This window comes from Megascapheus bottae, chromosome 4 (assembly GCF_031878675.1).
Source record: "Megascapheus bottae isolate mThoBot1 chromosome 4, mThoBot2.hap1, whole genome shotgun sequence".
In the NCBI taxonomy this organism is placed as follows: domain Eukaryota; kingdom Metazoa; phylum Chordata; class Mammalia; order Rodentia; family Geomyidae; genus Megascapheus; species Megascapheus bottae.
In genome coordinates, this window is record NC_143512.1 from 3,772,694 (window position 1) to 3,798,904 (window position 26,211).

The 26,211-nt window shown below is 41.1% G+C and overlaps 2 protein-coding genes across 4 annotated transcripts in view; one reads left to right on the forward strand and one right to left on the reverse strand.

The window, feature by feature from the left end:
- The window catches only part of Smim3 (small integral membrane protein 3), a 35,753-nt gene extending 22,444 nt beyond the window's left edge, over positions 1-13,309 (reverse strand). The window contains exon 1 of one of the 2 annotated variants that reach the window (XM_090331209.1): positions 13,043-13,309. The gene's annotated coding sequence lies outside the window, so the exon portion shown is untranslated. The remainder of the gene's footprint in view (positions 1-13,042) is intronic. The other variant, XM_090331207.1, reaches the window with a different exon arrangement.
- Positions 13,142-26,211, forward strand: part of Dctn4 (dynactin subunit 4) — a 36,076-nt gene continuing 23,006 nt past the window's right edge. The window contains exons 1-3 of one of the 2 annotated variants that reach the window (XM_090331211.1): positions 13,142-13,309; positions 16,907-16,977; positions 19,744-19,922. In XM_090331211.1, the coding sequence (XP_090187337.1) occupies positions 13,175-13,309; positions 16,907-16,977; positions 19,744-19,922 (385 nt within the window). In that variant the 5' untranslated portion in view covers positions 13,142-13,174. The remainder of the gene's footprint in view (positions 13,310-16,906; positions 16,978-19,743; positions 19,923-26,211) is intronic. The other variant, XM_090331212.1, reaches the window with a different exon arrangement.

Here is a 26,211-nt window from a genome sequence, read left to right on the forward strand (position 1 = left end):
TCCCAGCCCTCTCATATTTCTTAATTGGCTTAATAGTGTGATAATAGCATTATACATTGACCCCATAAAATGGGATGAACTGGCCAATTAAAACAATAAAGTGAAGCTGAGAGTGGTGGCTCATGCCTGTAATCCTAGCTACTCAGGAGGTTAAGATCTGAGGATCAAGGCTCAAAGATAGCCTGGGCACAAAAGGACCTGAGATTCTTATCTCCAATTAACCTCTAGAAAACAGGAAGTGTGCACTGGCCTGCAGGGTAGTCAACTAGAGCTCGAGGAGGAGTAGACCTGAATGGAAGACAAACCAGACACGAGAAAGGAGACCAAGACAGTATTCTGATCAAGGTCTCAATCTTTACTTTTGCACAACAAAATATATATGTTTAGTAAAAAGGTAACTGACGCAAGCAGATTGCTTAGTGATACTGCTTAGTAACTATCTCTATACAACATATACCTGAAACAAACCTGGGGGTCAGGAGGTGGTCAAACTGTTCTGCCAAACAGGATACATAAATCAAGTTCTTTTTGCTTAACAGAATATTGCAGTTGGGTCGTCATGGAAGGGGTAGTAGAAACAATAAGTGATTCTTTCAATTTACAGACAGAGTCTTACAATTACTAAGTTCTTTCAGCTTACAGAAACTTACAGTTTCTGGATGTCATAGTAACAGCTGTTTGGTTCCCAGCAGAAGTGGGGCTTGGCTCAAGGGTAGGGCGGAAGCCTTGAGCTGAAGATCTCAGAGATAGCAGCCAGGCCAAGTTCAAGCTTCATGACCCACAACAAAATAAATAAATAAATAAATAAATAAATAAATAAATAAATAAAGTGAATCTTTCCAGTGTATTTTTTTTTTTTGCCAGTCCTGGGCTTGAGCTCAGGGCCTGAGCACTGTCCTTGGACTTTTCTCAAGGCTAGAGTTCTACCACTTGAGCCTCAGCACCACTTCCGGCTTTTTTCTATGTATGTGGTACCGAGGAATCGAACCCGGGTCTTCATGCATGCTAGGCAAGCACTTTTAACCACTAGGCCAAACTCCCGGCCCCAGTGTACTTTTTTTTTAAGATCCCAAACTTGGACTCAGATTCTGTGTCTGAACCTTTGCTCACTGGCTAGCACTCTGCCAGATAAACCACACTTCCAACCATCCCCCTATTGTGTTACTTTTTAAAGTGCATTTATCGTTGTTCTCAGGTAGACAAATATTCTTATCATGGAAGCAACACTGACCAAATTTCATAACTTAGAATGCTATTGTCTTCCATTCTAATACAGTTGTTTTTAGAAGCTTCTGTTTAATCAAAGCAAACATTTTTTTCACTTAGCTTTTATGCTTGCCTGAAAATCTCAGCTATCAGCTAGAATCCTCAACAAAAAGTGAGAAGCCTAGTGCATTCCAGTTAAGAAACTGAAGTGAACTTGTAGAGCCAGGCTTTGCGACATATGAGCATTATGAGTTCAGGATTTTTAGTCCAGAAGCAAATGATAGTTGAAAGTATATTATTGATTTCTGAGTCAAGAATAAATTGCATAAGCCTAATAAACCAATGAGGGAAATCAAATCATCATTATTAGGAATATGGTTATATTGTTTTCTGATTTGCATAAAGAAGTCCTTTGTCTTTCATGTTCATTTACTTTCTTGATTATTAGCAATGCTCAATTTAGCAAACTATGTTTACACAGACTTTAATGAAATACTTTTGAATGATAACTTGTTCCCACTAACCCCTCAGAATTCAGGAGTAAATACTTGTTCTAAGTCCATGCCTATGTAGCTATCTAAATAGATTGAAAGTATCTGCCCTCCTCTTTTCCAGAGTATACTGGACATATATCTAATATCTATCTAATATATAATCAAAGCTTCCAAAGACATCTGCCCTTGAGAATAATACGTCTCAGTTACTAGGAAATGAGAATTGTATTTTTCTTAGTGCAAAGAAGACTATAAAGCACTCTAAAGAAATTTTATTTACAGGGTTCCAACATTATGCTAAGAAGTTAGTAAGAAAATTCACATGCTGGCAGGCCGGCAATGTTAGTAAATAGTAGAGATGTGAAGAAAAGAATTTCTTTCTGGAGCAATGAACAGAAATTGGTGGGGGCCGGGAGTTTGGCCTAGTGGTTAAAGTGCTTGCCTAGCATGCCCAAAGACCCAGGTTCGATTCCTCAGTACCACATACATAGAAAAAAGCTGGAAGTGGTGCTATGGCTCAAGTGGTAGAGTGCTAGCCTTGAGAAAGCCTAAGGACAGTGCCCAGGCCCTGAGTTCAAAGCCCAGGACTGAAAAAATAAATAAATAAATAAATAAATAAATAAATAAATAAATTGACTGGTGTGATGGTTGCACAATTTCATTAAGCCACTGACTTTAAGTGACTTGATACTTTAAATACTTTAAATAAATTGCTTACATATATATCATATAATTTTAATTTGAGACTATCTGGAATGACAGTAGATATTAAAATCCAATACTAATTCATTGTGAAATTTTAAAACAGAAGTTTATTCTCTGGCTATGGTAGTTGCACACCACCAAAATGATCTAGTGTAGGTTATATTACAGGCTATATAACAACAAGGCACCATGGATAATCAAGCCAAATAATTCACAGATGTGATTAAACCCACCATTTCTGAGAAACAAACTTTTGAAGTTCATGGTAATACTGATGGACTGATGAGAAAAATTAGCCAGAATTTGGAATAAACCAGAGAATTAGCTGTCCTACCTATGTCATACTAGCCCACAGGCTAAAAACTATCTGACTTTAGGAATATGTGCTTTTGTTTGAATGATCATTTACTATTAATTAGGATTTAGATATTTTATGAGCCTCTAATTTGTAGATAGTTTGATATGGTACAGCTGAACTTTCATTTTCTGTCCACTAAAAATGATGTCTGGAATAGAGAAAATAACCTCAAAAGTTTAAGGCTCATTAACTAATTTTGTATTTAATTTATCCGTTTTATTTCAGCCTGTCACATCTTACTGTTCCTTCATTAAACACTCAAAATCAGTGGAGGATACACTTAGGGGAGGAACACAATAGTGCGATGCCTATGTGCCACTGATCATATAAAATAATATTTATCAGCTGGGCACGGTAGCTCACATCTGTAATCCTAGCTATTCAGGAGACTGAAATCTAAGGATTGTGGTTCAAAGCCAGCCAGAGCACTAAAGTCCATGAGACTCTTATCTCCATTTAACTACTAGAAAAACGGAAGTGGTACTGTGGCTGCAGGGGTAAAGGGAAAATTAAAAATCTAACCCAGAGCCCTGAGTTTATAGATGAGAAACTGAGGCTCAGTGAGATTGAGTTACATACCATGGTTATCAACTAGTAATAGTTGGCACCAGAATGTGAACCCAGAATTATCTCACTAAATTCTATTCTGTGAACCTAAATTCCATTCTTTTTTTTTCTTTTTTTTTTTTTTTTTGCCAGTCCTGGGCTTGAGCTCAGGGCCTGAGCACTGTCCTTGGATTTTCTCAAGGCTAGAGCTCTACCACTTGAGCCTCAGCACGACTTCCGGATTTTTTTTTCTATGTATGTGGTACCGAGGAATCGAACCTGGGTCTTCATGCATGCTAGGCAAGCACTTTAACCACTAGGCCAAACTCCCGGCCCCAAATTCCATTCTTTTTGCAAATTTTGAGCAGTCTGATTTTTATCAAAGTCCTTCCTACATTCAAAATCCTGGTTGCAGTCTTTCCCCTTCTATTACCAGCAAGCACATGGGAGTAGAATAAATGCTATATTCAATTAATTAATAAATTCTTCCAACAGATTCCAGGTTCCTTGAACTCATGCCATTAATTCATTAATTAATTAATAGGAAGAAGCAGAGTCACCCACAACTAGATTTTTTCTGGGGTTTTTGTTTGTTTGTTTGTTTGTTTTGTCATGGGGCTTGAATTCTGGGCCTGGGTACTGTCCCTGAGTTCAAGATTAGCTCAAGGTTAGCACTCTACCACTTGAGTCACAGAGCTACTTCCAGTTTTCTGAAGATAAGTGTCTCATGGACTTTTGTGCTAGGCTGGCTTTGAAGCACAATCCTCAGCTATCAACTCGTGAGTAGCTAGGATTATAAGCATGAGCCACCAGTGCCCAGTTTTTTCTGATTCTTTTGCCTAACATTATATGCTTGAAACCAGAATTTTTCAGAGAAACAGAACCAATTGGATACATTTATGTTTAATATGTAGACAGAGACACAGAGAAAGATTTAAAGAATTGGATCATAGGACTATGAAGGCTGGCAACACTAAGGAAGAGCTGATGTTTACAGCTGGAGCCAATCTGGCAGTCTGCTGGCAGAATTCCCTGTTCTTCAGGGAAGATTGATCTCTTGCCTGAGATCTGCAGTTGATTAGATGAATCCAAGCAACATCATAGAAGGTAATTTGCTTTACTCAAAATCTGATGCTTTAAATGTTAATCTCATTTCTCAAATACCTTCACAGCAATATCTAGACAGATTTGATCAAATAGCTTGACAGCATGGCTTAGTCAAGTTAATACATAAAACTAAACATCAGGAAGTGGCATTGGGACTCAAGGGGTAGGGCAGCAGCCTTGAGCTGAAGAGCTTGGGGACTACACCCGGGCCCAGAGTTCACCAACCAACAAAAATACAAAAACAAAAAGAAAAACAAACAAAACCCTAACCATCACACTGGTCTTATTTGGCCACCATTATGGTGATGATGTGTCTAGAATATAAAGTGCTTCTAAAACCAGAAGCAAAATGGCAGAGTTGCAAAAGAAAAAAGATAAACAGGATATTTGGGCTGAAAGGGGAGGCCGTGGCACTCATGGCAAATGTCTAAGGTATGTTGTACGGCAGAAAGAAAGAAAAGACAAAACCAACGAGTGACAGCTGAAGAGAGGCAGACCAGTCCACCTTAAGAAAGAACTTCAGTGAAAGCAGCAGGTACCAAGTTCAAGTCCTAGCCTCAGACCCCCCAAAAAATGAAAGAAGATTCAGACCTAGACCAAACAGACAAATCTGTAAGACTCTTATCTCCAATAAACCAGCAAAAAACTGTAAGTGGAGGTATTGCTCAAGGGGTAGCGCACCAGTCATGTCTGAAAAAACTGAACAAGAGTATGAGCCCCTGGGTTCAAGGCCCAGTCCCAATACAAATGTATATGCATGTGCATATGAATATGTACATGTATATATTATACATATATACACATGTGTATGTATATATAGATACGTATATATATATATGTATTTGAGCTTATTTGTGCTTCCAGATATACCTCTGTATCATACTTTTCCCTTTTCTTTTATGAATGAAGGTACAACTATATTTACGATAGCAATGGCCCTAGAGAGACCCTGCTAATCCCTGTCCAAATACCTCGAGCCTTACCCTCTTCAGTGCTTCTATTTACCAGCATATATACTTTTGTCTGGGAGGCTTTTCTCAGAGCCAAAGGAGCACAGTCTGTCAGGCTACCGGTCCAAACACTCAGGAATTAATACCTTTCCCAGCTTGAGATTTTAGGGGTATGCATACACCAACTGCCACCCCTTATTATTGGTAAATGAATCCTGGGAGTGTGCTTACATTGTGTGGCAGAGTTTCTGTGCAGACCTGTGCTGCAGGGACTCGGTACTACAAAGCCTAGTTTGACAATACAATTGGTTCAACCACTTTCTCTTCTCAGTATCACTTCCCACTTCCCTGTTTGGAAACTCTGAACCTTGATCTACTCTGACTTATGGTTAAACCCTGATCCTACCCTGCTTCAGAGATAACCTCAGACTACAATAGGTTTCCTTGATGTATGGCTTTCTATCAAGTTCAGCTAACAGATTAGCCCTGTTTGCTGTGGAGGGACTTCCCACTCTACCCTCCATCACCTGCAGAAGCTCTCTGAGACACTTATTCAGGAAAAGCTAGGCCCTAACTTTAGTCTTGCCCCACTTCACTATAACAGAGGACAGAATCCTTCACCTATTAAAAGAGAGAAAGAGAAAGAGAAGAGAGAGAGAGAGAGAGCCAGAGAGAGAGAGGAGAAGTGGGCCAGATCTGAGGTTTAAAACTGACTGTCTTCAAGATGAATATAACCTGTCCAAGAGTTTTATCTATATCATTTGAAAATCCAAATATTAAACAATTTGTAGATAGACACAAAAAAGAAGGCTTGGGCCCAGAGATCTTAAATTCTGCTGACAAGTGGAATACTTGGGCCAGGAGTGTGATCTAGTGGTAGAGTGCTTGCCAAACATGTAGAAAGCCCTGGTTCAATTCCTCAGTACCACATACACAGAAAAAGCTGGAAATGATGCTCTGGCTCAAATGGCAGAGTGCTAGCCTTGAGCAAAAGAAGTTCAATGACAGTGCTCAGGCCCTGAGTTCAAGCCTCAGGAAAGGCAAAAAAAAAGGGGGGGGGAGGGATAGTATTTGCCACATCTCTGCTCTTTCTTCTGCCCCTTCTAGCTGCAGCCATAAACAGCACCTTTTCTTTACTAGTGCTGGAATACTGCAACGCTCCTTTTGATTACTTGCAATTTTGCAGGCAGTTTCTACATCAAACTTTTCTCAAACTGCCAGTTTTAGCCCAGCCATCTGTTTCCTGCTGGTACCATGACTGATTCAACAATTTTGATGACATTTGGGTTTGACCTCAGCATAGTCGCTTTGAGGATACATAAAGTATACACCAGCAATGACAGGGACAGTGGAGCAAAGATAGAGGAAACACACAACACAACAGAGGTAAACTGATATGGGGGGTAAAAGTGAAGATGTTGCATTGGTTATCATCAAAAGTTAGCACCTTAAGTCAGGTGCGGTGGCTCATGCCTGCAATCCTAGCTACTCAGGAGGCTAAGATCTGAGGATCAAAGTTCAAAGCCAGCTTGGGCACAAAAGGACCTGAGACTCTTATCTCCAATTAACCTCCAAGAAATGGGAAGTGGGTATTGGCTCAAGGGTAGGTCCCTTGAGCTGAAGAGCTCAGAGACAACACTCAGGCCCAGGGGTAGGGTGGTAGCCTTGAGCTGAAGAGCTCAGGGACAGGGCCCAGGCCGGGTTCAAGCCCCATGACCCACACACAAAAAAAAATTGTGATCCTCACAGTTTGTGAGGATCAAGGATTCTAGGGCTGCTTAAGGGGTTGTATCTAGCTCAGGGGGTCTCAGTTCAGGTGGTCACCTAGATTTGCAGCCATCTCTGGAGTATAGCTAGAGATTCTGCTTCTGAGTCACTCCCTGGCTGCTGTCCCAGGCTTCAGCTTCCTGCCACATAGGAAGGAAAGCCACTAGGCTGCTCACAAAATAACAGCTGGCTTCTCCCAAACAAGACGATATCAAGCAATACAAGAGGCAGTGAGTGTGTGTATACATACACATGTACACATACCATACTCTCACACACACACACACACACACATACATGATAGCAAGAGTGCTAGAACAAAAATGACAGATACTACAACATAGTCTTACACCCCGTATATTCTGCTATAACATTGGTCACAAAGTATGAAGACCACTGGGCAAAGACCACCAAGAGCCAATCTGGAGATGAGCTCCACAGGTGCTCAGGGCAACAAGACATTCGAGGGAAACTTCCTCAGACCAGGCAGCCAACACACTAAAAGAATTTCCCAAAACTGAATTGTTAGGAGATACCCAAGATGAACAGATAGGGAACTGGATAATATGTAAAATTCCCAGATCATCCAAAAGAACAATCAAAAACAAAAAAGCGTTCAAGAAGTAAGCTGGAGATCTAGTGGAATTTGAAACAAATCAGTCGTTTCTCTGAGCCTGTTTTCTAGTTATAAATGAAGGGATTGGGCCACACTGGAGACTAAATAACAAATACCGGAAGGCAATGATGGTGTGCTATGCTCTACCCATTTTATTTTCATTAACTATTGTTACCCTCCCCCAAGGCGCAAAACCTGTGTGGAAGAACCCTTGGCACCAGAAATACCAGGGCCTGGGCCCTGTCCCAGCAGCTTCTTTTTCTCAACCCAAGTTGGAGCTCTGAGGATCTGATTAATGTGTTTGCAACTGACTGTGCCTCTTCTCTAGGACTCTTGTGTAATAAGCTTTCCTGTGTGGTAATCATCATGCTTTGTAAGTCGGGACGACCTATATCAAAGATGTTACAAGTTAGCTTCATGTGCCTTCCTGTTTGTTTTCATTTTTTATTAAAGAATTTATTAACATTTATTTTTACATATTTTAAATGACGTGTTTGACAAACAGCTATTCAAGAATGTTTTCATTTTCATGTCAAGTAGAAAAGACATGGTATTAGGAGTGATTTCTGAGGAAATAAACTCCCAGGAATTGAGTCCAGCAAATCATGAAACAATTTCCTGACCTAACTAGAGCTTTCCAAGCTATAGTGTGTACATGACAGTCCAAAATGCCCAAAAGTTAACTCACAAAATCCAACAGACTCAACTTGAAAATATGAAATATGCTAGAATCCCTGGTCCATGACACAGCCAGTTCTTGTCAGAGTCACTCTATCAATCACCTAGCTGACCTCTGTTTCCATCTTTTCCTGTCTCTTCATTCTCCAAACATCCAGTGTGACCCTTGTAAAATGTAGGTTAGGTTATCCCTGGTTCTGCCTGAAATCATGCAGTGGTTCTCATATCCAATAAGGAAAAAATTCAGTCTTTTAAATGCCTTCAGAATCTTACTCAAGCTATCTGTGAGGGCCCTTCCCCCCCCCCGGGCCCCCCAGCATCATAGCTACCACTTCTTTGGGTCTGAAAGAATTTGATCTGTCTCTATCTGCAAGGCCTTTTCCCCAGATATCTACTAGTCTCTTCTTCCATTCCCATCAATCTTCGCTTGAATCTTACCATAAAACCTACTCAAAGCTGTGTGCTAGTGGCTCAAGCTTGTAATCCTAGCTACTCAGGAGGCTGAGATCTAAGGATCATGGTTCAAAGCAAGCCCCAGCAGGAAAATCCATGAGAGTCTTATCTCCAATTAACCACCAGAAAACTTAAGTGCTGCAGTTGCTCAAGTGGTAGAGAGCTAGCCTTGAATAAAAAAAAAGACAGTATTTGGGCCCTGAGTTCAAGCATCATGACCAACAAAAAAGTAAATAAATAAAAATAAAGCCTACTCCGTCACCTATTTAAAATTGCAAGCATCCATCTTCCTCTATTTTTTTTTATTCTTTTTTTTTGTCAGTCCTGGGCTTGAGCTCAGGGCCTGAGCAATGTCCTTGGACTTTCTCAAGGCTAGAGCTCTACCACTTGAGCCTCAGCACCACTTCTGGCTTTTTTCTATGTATGTGGTACCAAGGAATCGAACCCGGGTCTTCATGCATGCTAGGCAAGCACTTTAACCACTAGGCCAATCTCCCAACCCTTCCTCTATTTTTTGCTCCATCTTCTATAAAACAATTGCTTAGAGATAAAATACAAATGCCTAGCAAGTAAAAAGCTCTTGAGTTCAAAGCCTCATACCACCAAAAATTCTGTTTTGGATCAGGAGTGTGGCCTAGTGATAGAGTGCTTGCCTAGTATGCACAAAGCCCTGGGTCTGATTCTTTGGTACCACATACACAGATAAAGCTGGAAGCGGTGCTGTGGATCAAGGGTAGAGTGCTAGCCTTGAGAAAAGGACAGTGTTCATGCCCTGAGTTCAAGCCCCACAACTGGAAAAAAAAAAAGTTGAGTGGGGCTGAACAAGTGTGACCACAGGCTTTCCCCTAGGAGACATTATTTAAGGTATTAGGATTCTGTCTTACACATTATTAGTAGCTGCTTATAAAACACCTACAGTGTCAGAGCCTGTGGCGAAGAAGATGCTCATTGCACATCCCTGCTGCCACCACAGAGACACAGGAAGCAACCCGAGGTCTCACAGAGCTGGCATTTAGATTTCTGTGAGTCTACTCAACACAGTGAAGTGAAGATATTGAGCTTTAGTGAAGCATAAGATACACTTGGGAAACTCCTGCTGGAGATAAGGGGAGAAGATTCTAGAGCTGTGAAACCCTTGTGCCCAAAGGGAATGAGGTCATCCAACCATTATCTAAGGTAAAATGAATGGACTTCCTTCTCAAGTATTGTTAAAAGAAAAAGTTTCTTATTTTATTATAGGCATAATTTGAAGAGTTGTGTTTGTCGAATTGAAAGTAGAAAGCTGTAACAGAAGTGTAAGAACATCCCTTGGAGGATGTGACCACCTGTGGGTCTCATTTTTTTTTTTTACTATCTGACAGGGAAAAACAGGGAATATAGGGAAAAACAAGAATTTTTTGATAGTACATATTGATTCTTAGTCCTATGCAAACTGCCACACTAGGAAGCTAAAGCAGACATCAGTAAACCAATGGCCAAATTTGGCAATATGTCTATTTTTGTTCAGCCTGAAAATACCACTGAAGAAATTGCATGGTGAGCCTCAGAGATCAAGCCAGGGGTCCTGCTAGGCCCAGTTCCCCATTCCCCCCTTGGTGCTTGTAGCTCACCACTTCCCAGGGCTCAGGCTGATTGCCACACTGGGAACTCCACTGCTGGTGGCTACAGGTCACAGTCTGCCCAATTTGAGACCCAAAGATTTTCTGGGAGGAATAGAAGGATACCTGGAACTATTGTCATCAAAAGAAAGTTAAACTGACCCCCTCCCTTTTCTGCCTAGCTCTATCACCCTCCTCTGTCTCCCTCTCTCTTCATGCCTCTGCCTCTCTTCGTCTCTTTCTTATCTCTCTGTGTATCTGTGTCTGTCTGTAGCTACCCCCCCCACCCCACTTTCCCCACTGCTTCCTTATTGGTCCTTCTCAATCAACTGGTCTTTTTCCAATTGGAAATATACCTCCCACTAGGCAATCAACAATCCCAAGGGATTAGATACAAATTCTCTCTGGTTATACTGATGGATTGGCTTGCAAAGTCTAAAGTATTTACAATCTAGCCCTTTACAGAAAAAGTTTACCTATTGAATGGTAATTCCTTTGAACAACTATTTAAAGTTAATAAAAATGTTTTATAAGTTTGCCAGTCCATGGACTATATAGAAAACTTGTTAAGGAATAGAAAATGGAATAATTTGATGTCCTGTGTTCAAATTCTAGCTGACACTTCTTTCAGTGTAACCTTAAGAAAATCATTTAATCTCTCTGGGCCTATTTCCTTATTTTTAAAATAGGACTAATTAAGAGTATCTGCCTTATTCTGGTACCCAACACTAGATTTCAAACTACTACTACAGAACCATACTAATACAAATAAATAGCTGGTGCTAGCTAGCATAAACAGCCCCAAAGACCAACGGAATACTATAGAAGACCCAGGAATAAAACTACATATCAACAGCCAATAATTTTTAACAAAGGTACCAAACAATACACTGGGGAAAACATAGCCTCTTCAACAAAAAGTACTAAATTAAATAAATAAACAACCATTGGACCATATATTAAAAATGAGCTATACTCCTGTTGGTAGGGTTAGGAGGGAAAAACAGGGAGAGAGAGAAGGGAGAGGTAGCATTGTCCAAAAAGAAATGTACTCCACGGGGCTGGGAACTTGTTTGTTTTAAGGACAGATAAAGTTTCATAACGAGGTTATTTCTGGATGAATGGAGCTGCATGTGCTGGGTCCTGGAGGCATAAAAGGGCACTGTATATCTCATTAGTAGGTCAGCAAAATCTAGATAGGCCTTGAGTGCAGTGTCAGGTGTCTGAGAAATGAGACTAAGAAGTAGGCAAGTCCCAGATCCTGAAGGGGCTTATTCACTATCCCAAGACTTTGGAGGTTTGTCCTATGGGTGATGGAGAACCACTGATAGAAACTAGACCCTATGAGAGCTCAAATGGCATACTTTGTGGGGGGGGGGGGTTGTTTATTTGTTTGTTTTGTTTTTTTGCCACTCCTGGTGCTTGAACTCAGGGCCTGGGTGCTGTCCCTGAGCTTTGTGTTGAAGGCCAGTGCACCACATCTCCACTTCTGGCTTTTCTGAGTATTTTAGTGGAGGTAAGAGCCTCACTTTCTTGCCTGGGCTGGTTTGAACTGTTATCTTCAGATCTCAGCAGACTCTCTTATCAGAAGAAGCCAGAAGCCAGAAGTGGAGCTGTGGCTCAAGTGGTAGAGCACTAGCCCTAAGAAAAAGAAGCTCAGGGATATAGTTCAGGCCTGCTGAGTTCAAGCCACCCCCACATAAGGATATATATATATATATATATACACATATATATACATATGGATATATATACATATACACAATCAAGGATATATATGGAGATTTCAATATACATTATATATATATAGTTTACACATTAGTAAAATGGACAACCCCTGCATTAATTTCCTTTCATCACCTAGTCACGCTTATTGTAGGCCAACAATATAGACTTACACCTAATGCTAAGTATGCAAAACCTGGGAATGAACGACATACTGCCTCTGTGAGCAGGAACTCACTAGGAAATTTCAAATGAGGTGTACAGGAAAGGGTTTTTTTTTTGGGGGGGGGATCAGGACAGTCAGAAGAAAGTGCTGATGTGAGTCACTGGACATTTCTCTGAAGCTGGGAGGAAAAAAAAAAAAAAAAAGAGGCTGTAGGGCTGGGAGGTTGGCCTAGTGGTAGAGTGCTTGCCTAGCATTCAAGAAGACCTGGGTCCAATTCCTTGGTACCACATACCGAGGTGCTGAGGCTCAAGTGGTAGAGCTCTAGCCTGAGAAAGCCCATGGACAGCGCTCAAGCACTGAGCTCAAGCCCAGGACTGGCAAAAACAAAAACAACAACAACAAAAGAAACCAAAAACGAGTAACCCTCCATCCTGATCCTTCACGTCCTCTCCGGATGTGACTACAACTCCGTACTTTAGAAAGGACTGAACTGAGTGGACCCTACTAAAACGCTGGATGATCCACCAAGGATGGGAGAAAGTGCACGCATATATGCATGCATGCATACAAGTGTGCATACACACATACACACACACACACACACACACACACACACACACACACACACACACACAGAGTCGCTTCACACTGCGCATGCGCAGTTTACTTTTACCCCTGCGCGAAGCCCCACAGGGACAGGAATCTTACGTCGACGTAAGCAAAAGACGTAGGGAAGGCGGTGTGGAGTCTGGCAGCCTGCGTCACGTGACGCGGCGGGAGCGTCGCTGGCTCCTCCCGCCCCAAGATGGCGTCGCTGCTGCAGTCGGAGCGGGTTCTCTACCTGGTCCAGGGAGAGAAGAAGGTTCGGGCCCCGCTCTCGCAGCTCTACTTCTGTCGTTACTGTAGCGAGCTGCGGTCGTTGGAATGTGTGTCACACGAGGTAAGGAGGCATCTCCTGCCATGGCTGTGCGCCGGGGGCTGGGGTCCGCCCTAGTCACTGCGGCCGAAGGGGAAGTTCCGCCGGTTGGAGGCGGGGAGTCGTTTTCCTAGCCTGGTGACTGGCTATGCGTCCCGTCACTCAACTCAGCCTGAGATTTAACTTGCTAATGACCTGTCACTTGGGCCCGAAAGGCGGGCCCTGTGTGGGACTGAGAGGCTCTTGTCCCACTGCTGTGGCTGGTTGGACAAATTTGACCTGGACTCGGGCCGTCTCCGGTGGGGCTTGCTGATTGGGATGGGTTCGGGAGAAAGGCCACAGAAGGGGCAGAATAACTGACTTCCCGGGACTGATGGAAGGAGGGGCAGGCGTTCTCCATTCCTGGCCTGCCTTTCTTGGAAGCTCTGCCCCTGCTGGCCCAGAGTCGGGCCCTCCTCCTGCGGTTTGCCTTGTTTCCTGGCTCTGCTAACCCTGCTGCAGGGAAGGGGTGGAGGTGGGGGGGTAAACACGGCTCGGAGCAGCCCGTCCGGGGAGACCCGCAGAGGTAAACACAGATAGCACTTCCCGGGAGGATACAGGAGCTGTGCTGCACAGGCACAGATGGCCGATGAAACAGGGTTGCTCAAAAGTTAAGACTGCCCAAGTCAGCAGGAAAGCAGCAGAACTTCACACTTGACACAACTTGTTCGCTTCACCGCGTTAGTGATTAAAAGATAACTGTTGAGTTGCTCTTGATGTTGAAACACAGTATTTAGGCCTGTTGAGTAACGCACAGTCTAGGGGAGCTGAGCTTGCTGTGGGGTGTGGGCTTCTTTTGGTCTTGTCTCCAAACTAATGAAGATATTCATCCGAAAAGAAATACAGGGAAAGAAAAAAAAAGAAAACAGACAAGTTTGGGGGGGGAGGGAAAGGATCGGATTTCAAATTTTGAATTTAAGCAGCCCTGACTCCGGAAATTTTAACCAAAGATCTCTAGATTGTTTAAAGCACTTGTGAAAACATCCTATGCAATAAAAACCATTTTACACATTTATTTTATTGGAGATACTTTTTAAAATAGTCAAGAAAAGCAAATGATATCAAGAAAATTGAATGCCATACTTATATATACACTATATGTAAATGTATCAGAATATGTAGCCAGTGTTTACATATTCTCTCTGTATGTTTTTCCTCATACTCTCTGCTAGCACTTTATGTATATCTCTTTGGTAGGTCTTTTCTCTTTTAAGTGAGTGGGGAGTGGGCATTATCGAATTCAGACTCTATGATCTCTGAGGATCTCAACTATAACTCTCAATCTGTGCTGGCATCTTTTATAGTTTGTAAAATAATGTTTGTATCAATAATGTGTAGGCTATTAGACCTTGGAAAGGATGAGGCTTCTAAGAAGAAGTGCAGAAAGCTCTAATGGAAAACCTGGTTCTGAAGCCACACATGAAGGTAGAAACATTTGGAAAGGGAGTAAGAAGGAATTAATTATATATTTTATATTTGCTGATGCAAATATTAGTTAGCAATATTGTGTTAGTGTTGAGTAGTGGTTTCATCTTTTCAAATTGATCATTTATAACAGATTAAGAATTAAAAAAAACTGGTGTCTGCTATAGTATTTGTGTTCAAATGAATATCTATATACATGTAATTAAAATTCTATAGTTCAAATAGGATCTACCTGGATTAAAGACTTCAAACGTTATCTACCTGGATTGTTCAGACCTTAAAATGATATAAACTTAATTTTGAATTTTAAGTTACAAACAGTAAGATTGCCAGATGCTTGCAGCTGTGATCCTAACAACTCAGGAGGCGTAGAACTGAGGAAGATCACAGTTCGAAGGCAGCTCAGGCAGGAAAGTCTGTGAGACTTATCTCCAGTTAACTACCAAAACCAACAACCTGGAAGCGGAGCTGTGACTCAAGTGGTAGACTGTTAGCCTTGAGCAAAACAGCTCAGAGATAGCACCCAGGCCCTCAGGATCATGCGTGCGCATGCGCGCGCTCACACACACAAACACATACACACAAACACACACATACAAAGAATTATCTTGTTAGATTGTTGTTGTTTTAAAGTCTCTGGCTTTATAGTTATAGCTTGCTATTGTAATTATAGTAACTTAGGCTTAGCAATTTTTAAAAATCTCATTAATGAGAAAACTTTAGTATCTCCTTTAGGAACAGGGGATATGACTTAGTGCTGTCAAGGCGGAGGATAGTCCTGAATTCAATGCCCAAAACTGAACTACAAAGGAAGATATTTGGGAGAGTTTTATTTAATGGGTTATTAATCTACTCATTAGGTTATAGAGCACTTCAGTTGAAAACTTTAAATTACATGGACGGCCGGGAGTTTAGCCTAGTGGTAGAGTGCTTGCCTATCATGCATGAAGACCCAGGTTTAATTCCTTGGTACCACAGATACATAGAAAAAGCCAGAAATGGTGCTGTGGCTCTAGCCTTGAGAAAGTCCAGGGACAGTGCTCAAGCCCTGAGTTCAAGCCCAGGACTGGCCAAAAAAAAAAAAAATTACATGGATAACTTTTGACACAGCTAACACATAAAACTCTAGCAGTAAGTCACGAGTCCAGTAAGCTCTTGGAGTAGAGTAGAAATAGGTAACTGTCCAAAGGAGAAAAGGCCTACTGTGCTAAAGGAAAAGGAAATACCAGATAATAACTACTGGAAAATTAAATGCAGAGTAAAAAACCAACAATGACCTATGACTCTATTATTTCATAAATTAATATGTTTCTCTGACATACAAACCCTTAGCCTAATTTTGATTAAGTTCTAAATACTAAGTCCCAGTGATTATAAATAAAGATTCCCTCCTTGAACGCTTGTTTGTTAAACTTGTCATTTAAAATATGATGTAAAAATCAAAGTTAATAAATTCTTTAATAAAAAAAACAACAACAACAATGGCTGGGCACTAGTGGCTCACACCTGTAATACTAGCTACTCAGGAGGCTGAAGATTGGGATTCAGAGCCACTCCAGACAAAAAAGCCAGCCTAGGCACAAAAGTCTGAGAGACTCTCATCTCCAATTAATCGCCAGAAAACTGGAAATGGCACAGTGGCTCAAAGTGGTAGAGTGCTAGCCTTGAGCTGAGAAGCTCAGGCACAGTGAGAATTCAATCCCCATGACCAACTCCCCCCCCCCCAAAAAAAAACCCAACAAAACAGCAACAACAACATACAAACCAACAACAAAAGCAAAAGGTGAGGGCTGAGAGCTTGGCCTAGTACAGTAGAGTGCTTACCTAGCATGCATGAAGCTCTGGGTTCGATTCCTCGGTGTCACATACACAGAAAATGCCAGAAGTAGTGCTGTGGCTCAAGTGGTAGAGCACTAGCCTTGAGAAAGCTCAAGGAGAGTTCCCAGGCCCTGAGTTCAAGCTCTAGGATTGTCAATAAAAAGTGACTGAAAAATAAACCCTAAGCCTAAAACAGTCCAATTTTGTTGTTTTGGTTTTGTTTTTGTTTTGTCTTGTTTGTTGAGCTTTAACATGTTTTAGCTTTCACTGTTTGGTATTTGCACAAGTTAAGCTGATTTTCTTCACACTGATTTTTTTTTTCCCCTTATTTCTTCCTAGGTGGACTCCCATTATTGTCCCAGTTGCTTAGAAAATATGCCATCAGCTGAAGCTAAACTAAAAAAAAATAGGTAAGAACAAGATCATTTTTACTTTTTCTTCAACTGTTTTGTTTTGTTTTTAATAGTTGTGAATAAAACATAGAGAATTGACTCTGAAAAACAAACATGGGCTGGAAGTGTGGCCTAGTGGTAGAGTGTTTGCCTAGTATGCACAAAGACCTGGGTTCAATTCCTTGGTACTACATATATAGAAAAAGCCAGAAGTGGAGCTGTGGCTCAAGTGGCAGAACACTAGCCTTGAGAAAGCCCAAGGACGGTGCACAGGCCCTGAGTTTAGTCCTCAGAACTGGCAAAAACAAAAACAAACAAAATAAACACCTCTTTTCATTTTTTAGCATTGTCACTGCCAAAGATGCCTCTGAAGTGTTAGAATAAATTTTCTGTATTAAATAGTATTAGACATAAGACTTTCAGATAATACAGAGTTCCAATTTATCCCACACTCTCTCCCTGTTTGTTAAAAATCTGTATTAGTCATGTCTCCTTACTCTCTTGGGTGCAGGAGTTTCTTAGACTGTCTTTGACAGTTTTAAGCTGTACTGGTATTTTGTAGAATGTCCTTCAATAAGTATTTGCATGTTTTTCTCATCAGACTAAAGAATTTTTGAAAGAGGGCCACAGAGGTAAAGAGCCATCTTCCTGTTTTCTCTGATTTATGTACAGCCCATCTCTCTCCCTGGTTTTTTGAGACAGGGTTTGACTGCCTGGGTCCTGTCCTATATGCCAAGAACTCTGCCTGGGCGCTGTCCCTGAGCTCTTCAGATCAAGGCTACTGCCCTACCCTTGAGCCAATCCCTACTTCCTGTTTTCTAGAGGATAATTGGAGATAAGAGTGTCAAGTCCTTTTTTGCCTGGGCTGACTTTGAACCTAGATCCTCAGATCTCAGCCTTCTAAGTTGCTAGGATTATGGGCATGAGCTACTGTGCTGGGCTTCACATCCTTTTTAATTACTTATAAGACTGTGGACTCATGAACATATTTTGGGGGTTGGGGGTTGTTTCTGTTTGTGCTTTTATTTTGGGATGGGTCTTGCATATGTAGGGTTGGTCAAGTTGGTCCTAAACTGAGACTCATTCTGACTCAGCCTCCCCCTGGCATTACAGGCATGTACCACTATGCCCAGAAATTATCCTGAACATTTACTTTGGGTTGTTACCTAATATCACCTTATTTACTTACTTGCTTAGTTATTTTATTTTTGCTCATAGGATTGGAAATTGGGAGCCCTTTCAGTTTATTCCTGAAACCTAATATACCCCTAATATTGGGGATGAGGAGGTGGAGTTGTTCTTACTAATTTGAGAACTTTATTATACCAGTACTATAATATACTCCAAGCTTAGTACATTTCTCTGGCTCAGTCTCAGAAGTAGCCATTTTTCAAAGAAGCCAAGTTCCATTTGCTGGAGAATGGTATTAGAAGCCAAGATCTGCCGTCAGGATGTGTCCCTTTGCTCCTGGATGTCTAAATGACATCGTGCACATTTCAAAATATAAATCATTTTAGCTGGGTGTGAAAGTCCTTTTTGCTACCAGACACACTCCTTCACCTTTATGGATGTGAACCACTATTATCTGTTTTTCCTGTCCCCAAATACAGCTTCTGTAGTCTGTTTTGTATGTTTTCCACACATTGATTTCATCATTTAATCCTCAGAATCATCTCCTTTGGGTGATTACTCTTAACTACCTCCATTTGAGGATAATATGCAGATGACAAAGCAAAATTGGATTGGAAATGGTACAAGTCTGAGGTATAAGCTTGATCATCTGAGATGGTAGGAGAGTTAGAAGCACTGGGACACAGGGTCCCTAAAGGGAACTATTAGCTAAGGAATAGGAAGAGTCACATCTGAGAAGAAAACAACATCCCTTGAAGTATACCACTTCTAAATCACTACATTTTTACAACATTTGGATATCTATTTCAGTTCTCTGACACAGCATAAAAGTAAATGTTTTCCAAACTGTTGTTGACTCAGTTTTCAATCGTATAATTGGTATGTCCTCTCCAAAGACATAAGATAGGTACCACACTTATCTTTTCCTTAAAAATCATTGACCTATGTAAGTATTAGGATTCAAAAGTTTACTAGTAAATTTTACTTGTTAAAGAGGGAACTCTCTGAGGGCTGGGAGTTTGGCCTAGTGGCAGAGTCCTTGCCTAGCATGCACAAAGACCCTAGTTTGATTTGTTGGTACCACATACATAGAAAAAAGCCAGAAAAGGTGCTAAGGCTCAAGTCCAAGGACAGTGCTCAGGCCCTGAGCTCAAGCCCAGAACTGGCAAAAAAGAAAAAAAGAGTCACCCCTCTGAAACAGGATTGAGTTGAGTTCTAATTCTTCTTGAGCTTTGATGGTAATTGCAAAAAAAAAGAAAGGAGGGAGGGGAAAAGAAAAGAAAAAGAAAAAGAGGGAGCAGAGTGTGGCCTAGTGGTAGAGTGCTTACCTAGCTTGCACGAAGCCTTGGTTTGAGTCCTTAGTACCACATATACAGAAAAAGCCAGAAGTGGTGCTGTGGCTCAAGTGGTTGAGGGCTAGCCTTGAGAAAGCCCAAGAATAGGCCTTGATTTCAAGTCTAAGGACTGCCCCCCCCAAAAAAGTAATGAAATAACTTTTGAAATGTTAAAGTTGATGGTTCCCTGGGAATATTTTTTGAGTCACACTTTATACTTCTTATCTATTGAATTTCTAACTTGTAGAACTATGCCTTGGCACAGGTGAGGTGCTTAATAAGTATTTGTTGAACAAATGCTGTGTCTGTCGTGTCATAGGTGTGCCAACTGCTTTGACTGTCCTGGTTGCATGCATACCCTCTCCACCCGGGCAACAAGCATCTCCACACAGCTTCCAGATGACCCAGCGAAAACCACCATGAAGAAAGCCTATTACTTGGCCTGTGGATTTTGTCGCTGGACATCTAGAGATGTGGGCATGGCAGACAAATCTGTAGGTGAGTGATATGGGCTTAAACATGAGACTTTGTGCAACGGTCAGTGCTGTAATTGTCCCTAGTCTGTTGTTAAACTAAAAGGGCATAAATTCAAAATGTGTCAGTATTAACTCTTCTCTGTACCTGTATTTTTACAATTGTGGATCGTGGTATTTTCTCTGGGACAGAGTAGTTAAAGTTTAATTTGCTTGGAATTGGCAAAGTAGCTTTTATGAATCTGATACTTTGCTCAAATAAAACTGCTAATATTTTCCATAAAAATAATTATTGATGTTGAGACACATAGACAAAATTAAGAGATAAAAATGACAAATTAAGGGGCCGGGAGTTTGGCCTAGTGATAGAGTGCTTGCCTAGCATGCACGAAGACCCGGGTTTGATTCCTCGGTACCCCATATACATAGCACAAAAGCTGGAAGTGGTGCTGAGGCTCAAGTGGTAGAGCTCTAGCCTTGAGAAAGTCCAAGGACAATGCTCAAGCCCTGAGCCCAAGCCCAGGACTGGCAAAAAAAAAAGACAAATTAAGGAAAAATTTGGATAGTATATAACAGAATAATAACAGAATAATAACAGAATAATAACAGAATAATAACAGAATAATAACAGAATAATAACAGAATAATAACAGATGAATAAGCAAAACTGAGTAATGTTTATAAATCAACAAGAAAAGGACCCAGAAGAAAAATGACAAAGGATATGAGCAGCAGTTCTCATAACTAAAAATAAAAATGCTTTGTAAATATGCCGAATTATGTTCAACTTCACTAGTAATTATGAAAATGCACATTAAAACTTGGTATCTTGGGAAAAATCTTTTAAATCTGGTTATACTGCAGGTTAGCCAGAACTCAGGATCATAATTGTTTTCATACAATATCATTTTGAAGAGTAGTTTGAAGACCTCTAAATGTCTTACTCTTTTGCCTTGCAATTAATTCCATGTTTAAATATCCTTTCCATAGTATTCAAACTTGTGATATGTGTATATATATAAAATGTATTCATCAGAAAATATCCAAAGTCTTACGTGTTTAGATTTAAAGACTACTCCATCATTTGAGGGGTTCGAAGCAAAAATTGCATTTAACTTTATTAGGAAACTTCCATTTTTATTTGTAGTTCATTTTTTTTCTTTTTTTGGCCAGTCCTGGGGCTTGAACTCAGGGCCTGAGCACTGTCCTGGAGCTTTCTAAAGGCTAGAACTCTACCCCTTGAGCCACAGTACCATTTTCAGCTTTTTTTCTATGTATGTGGTACCAAGTGGAATCAAACCCCAGGCATTCATGCAGGCTAGGCAAGCACTCTACCACTAGGCCAAACTCCTGGCCTAGTGTATTGCTTATATGCCATGTTTAATATAATAGTGAAACACTGTACAATCAGTTCAAATCATGAGTTGCGAGCTCTATAGAAATACTATTATTACTAATTCCACATTGACTTCTTTATGACACTTCACTGTTTAATTTTCTGAAAACTTTTTGTAATTCCTATATTTAATTTGTAATTCCTATATTTCTGTGCAAATTATAGCTTACTAATAAATGGAGTTCATATAATACTTTATGTCATTTGACATAACTAAATGAAGATGTACTTTGTCTACAACCTTTCTATAGGTTCTTTTTCTTTTTGGCCAGTCCTGGGGCTTGAACTCAGGGCCTGAACTCTGTCCTTGAACTTTCTCAAGGCTAGAGCTCTACCACTGAGCCCCTCAGCACCACGTCTGGCTTTTTTCTATGTATGTGGTACCAAGGAATCAAACCTGGGTCACCGTGCATGATAGGCAAGCACTCTACTACTAGGTCCAACTCTTGGCCCTGAATTTTATACTTTTTAAACAAATTAAAAATAATTGGTGTGTAGAAGAGTCCCATATCCCCAACTTTATTCATCCCTTCAGAAATTTTAATTTAAAAAACTCATACAACTTTTGGAAGTTTTATGTTTATCTGAACTCAGGGCTAGTGCTCTACCATGTTGAGCCACAGTGCCCAGCTAGGATTATAGTCATGAGCCACTGGTGCCCAGCTCCTTACTTCTTTTGAAAACAGAATTTGTCGGGCTTCTGTGGCTCAAGTCTGTAACCCTAGCTACTCAAGAGGCTGAGATCTGAGGATCACCGTTCAAAGCCAACCCAGGCAGAAAAGTCCACAAGACTCTTATCTCTTAATAATCTACTTAGAAAAGGCTGGAAGTGGCTTTAAGAAAAGAAAAAGTTTGTTGATGGATTTTTTTTCTTCTTGTGAAATATAGAGAATCAAACTCAGGACCTCATTCATACTAGATATTAGGCAAATATTTTACCATTGAATGATAGCCCTAATCTTTTTTTTTTTTTTGGGTCAGTCCTGAAGCTTAAACTCAGAGCCTGGGCACTATCCCCAAGCTCTGGTGTTAAAGGCTAGCATTTTACCACTTGAGCCATTGTACCATTTCCAGCTTTCTTGTGGTAAATTGGAAATAAGAGTCCTACATACTTTCCTGCTTGGTCTGGCTTCAGACCCTTGATCCTCAGATCTCATCCTCCTGAGTGGCTAGAATTACAGGCAGGAGCCCCTGGGCCCAGAGCCCTTGTGATTTTTTTTTTTCCTCCAACAATTTCTTTCTTGAGTTTAAGGAATTACATATATTTCACAGTACTGTGGTATAGTTATATTTAGCTAAAGTCAAAATTATGTTTTTACTTTCATAATGATAAGTGTCACTCTAATCTATCAAACTTATAAATGATGAAAAGTTCAAAAACCTCAAGTCCTTGTGATTTTTTTATTAGACTAACCATGCCACAGTTTTAGATTGCCAACAAATATATGTGTGTGAATGTGTTCACTTCAATATAGCAGTTATATTTTAGCAGATAATATAGCAGATAAGCAGATATGATTTGTCAGGAATTTAAGTTTAAGATTAAAAACAACCTGGGGCCGGGAGTTTGGCCTAGTGGTTAAAGTGCTTGCCTAGCATGCATGAAGACCTGGGTTCAATTCCTCGGTACCACATACATAGAAAAAAAAGCCGGAAGTGGTGCTGAGCCTCAAGTGGTAGAGCTCTAGCCTTGAGAAAGTCCAAGGACAGTGCTCAGGCCCTGAGCTCAAGCCCAGGATTGGCAAAAAAAAAAAAAAAAAAAAAAAAAAAAGATTAAAAACAGCCTTGGGGCATATAGTCTATACCATGAGTTAAGGCCCTTTTTCCATACTTAAAGAAGTAAAGCTCAGACTCTAGATAGATATCATAGTTTGTTTCTCTGTAACTGAATATTTTATATCTTATGGATTATGAACCATGAAGACTAAAAAAGTTTATTTTTGAATTTTAAGACTTAATATAGCTTCTAGAAACCTGTCTCCCCTAGGGTATCTTAACAGTAATAATTGAATACCAGATCAGGCAAGGTGGCTCACGCCTGTAATCCTAGCTACTCAGGAGGCTGAGATCTGAGGATCAAGGTTCAAAGCCAGCCCTGGCACAAAAGGACCTGAGACTCTTATCTCCAATTAACCTCTAGAAAACGGGAAGTGGGGCTTGGCTCAAGGGTAGGGTGGTAGCCTTGAGCTGAAGAGCTCAGGGACAGTGCACAGGCTCGTGCACTGTCAAGGCCCAAGCCCAGTTCAAGTCCCGAGACCCACAGAAAAACAAACAAACGAAAAAGCCACATGTGGAAGCCAAGTACTGGTGGCTCACACTGGCTGAGATCCGAAGATCACTGTTTGAAGCCAGCCCAGGAAAGGAAGTCCATGAGCTTGAGATTCTTATTTCCAATTAAACACACACACACGCACGCACGCACGCACGCACGCACGCACGCACGCACGCACCAAAACCAGGCACTGGTGGCTTATACCTGCAATTCTAGTTACTCAAGAGACTAAAGTCTGAGGACTGTGGTTCAAAGCCAGTCCTGAAAAGTGTCCAGGCCCTGAGTTTAAACCGCAGGAATGGCACGCGCACATACACACAAAAGTGGAGCTATGGCTCAAGTCTTTAGCGAGAAAGATCAGAGCCTGGCACCAGTGACATATGCCTGTAATCCTAATTCTATCGTGTAATCCTTATCTTACCTGCCTCAAAATCAGGATTCTCTTGCTCTCAGACTACCATGGCCTGAGGATTACAGGCATGTGTCACCATACCCAGCTGAAAGCACATGTGTTAGTTGTCGGTTTGACCAAAAAACTTGAGAGAAGTAAGTTAAAAGAGGGGAGATTCGTGTTGGCTCATAGTTTGAAAGGTTTCAGTTGGTGGTCACTTGGCCCTGCTGTTGCTGGGTACAGTGAGGCAGAGCAGACCTCTGGGACAGTGCCTGGCCCTGGGCTAAAGCCTCACCAAAGGGGCACCAGAAAAAATGTTCCAAGTTCTCTGTTTCCTCTCACACAGATTCTTAGCCGTGCACCTATAAAAATCAAAACCCAAGTTAAATATTTAATGGCACAGAGTAAACATTCCCGTTCCAAAAGGGAGGCCTAAAAGGAGACTACCAAAGAAAGGTGGAATCACAGGAAGACCAAAATCCAGCAGGCAAACATCAAATCCTACAGCTCCTAGTCTAGTGACCTAGGCACATGGTAAGCTCCTAAGGGTTTTGGCTGCCCCGCACCTGTGGCCTTGCCGGCTATAGCCCATCTGACCTTTTTCTTGGGCTCATTCTGTTTGCTGCCCACATTCTACATTCCTGCCATCTCTTATACTTCTGTGGTTTCCACAGTATCTGTGGCTTCACTGTTACAACTTCATGTATTCACCTCTCAGGGACTGTCTTCAGGGAACCCATCCATACTACCAGCCTTTCCTTTGAAATTTGGGTGGAAGCCTCCATGGTGCTTGTGTAACCCTTGTATTCTACATGCCAGCACAAACAGCATCATGTGGACAGTGCCAGTAGGGGCCGTAGTTAGGCACCATCAGGATACAGAAGCCTCTGAGTGCCTAGACAAACTAAGCATAGTGAAATGGGTCCTGACAAAACAGCTCCCTAGGAGGTTATTTTCAGTGAGGTTTTTCCTACTGTGCTCTCTTCTTAAGATGAAGCTTTGTTTTACACTTGCATGGGTCTATATTGTCCCAGGTCAGGTCAATTTCTGGAATGTCCTCAAAATGTCTTTCTTTTGCCAGATAGACTCCCACAGAGTCTAAAAATATAAACAAAATATAGACAGGTTATTTTTTCCCTTTGTAACATGAATATCCTGTAGTTCAGTCCCCCTTAGAAACTTCGTTACCATCTGAAATCTCATAACCAGTTTTACTGTCCACATTCCTATCTACATTCTGTTTCTGAGCTCCCAACAGAATCACTTAATGAGCTCTGCCTCTAACATTCTAGTCCTTCCCTTGTTTGTATCTCCAAATTTCCAATTCCACATGGTCAGATAGTCGCAGAAAAGTCCCCACTTCTCAGTACCAATAATTTGTATCAATTTGTCCCCACTTCTCAGTACCAAAAATTGAGAAACAGGTCAAAGAAGAGAAGATGTGTTTTGACTCAATTTCAGAGATTCCAGTCCATGTTTCTGGGCTTGTAGTGAAGAAGAACATTGTGCTGGAGGCGGGGAGCAAAACAAAGGCGCTCAGCCCCCTGGCAGCAGGGAAGTAGACCAATAGGTAGGAAGGGCTGGAGACGAGATATTTTTAAATGATACATCCCTCAGGGACCTGCTCATTCTAATTTGACCCCACTTCTAAAGTTTCTATCTCTTCTCAAGTTATTTTTCCACCAGTGGATTGACCATTGATGAAGTCAGAGCCCACATGATGCAGGTACTTTAAAAAACAAAAAAACCCTATCAGCCTTTAACCCATGAGTCTTTGGGAGACATTTCAAGTTCAGACCATTCCCATCACCCCAGTTTTCTCCTGCCTCTTTGCAGTCACTTCCTTTTCCATATCTGCTAGTGCCAAACTATACTATCACTCTGGTTTTGTTAATATGATTAGAATCTTGTACATTGTTCTTTGTATCTAGCTTCTTTTACTTTAGTATAATGCTTTCAGGTTAATCTGTGCTCTTTAGTTAGTTGTTTTGTTTCACTAGTAGGAATTGAACCCAGGACCTCATACTTGCTAGGCAAACACTTGACGGCATTATGCCCCCAATTCTTTGTGGGTTGTTTTTTGTTGTTTTTTGTTGCTTGTTTTTTCCAGTTGATCATGGGACTTGGACTCTGGGCCTGGCTGTTGTCCCTGAGCTCTTCAGCTCAAGGCTACTGCCCTATCCCTTGAGCCACAGCGCCACTTCCTATTTTCTGGTGGTTAATTTGAAGATAAGAGTCTCATGGACTTTGTGCCC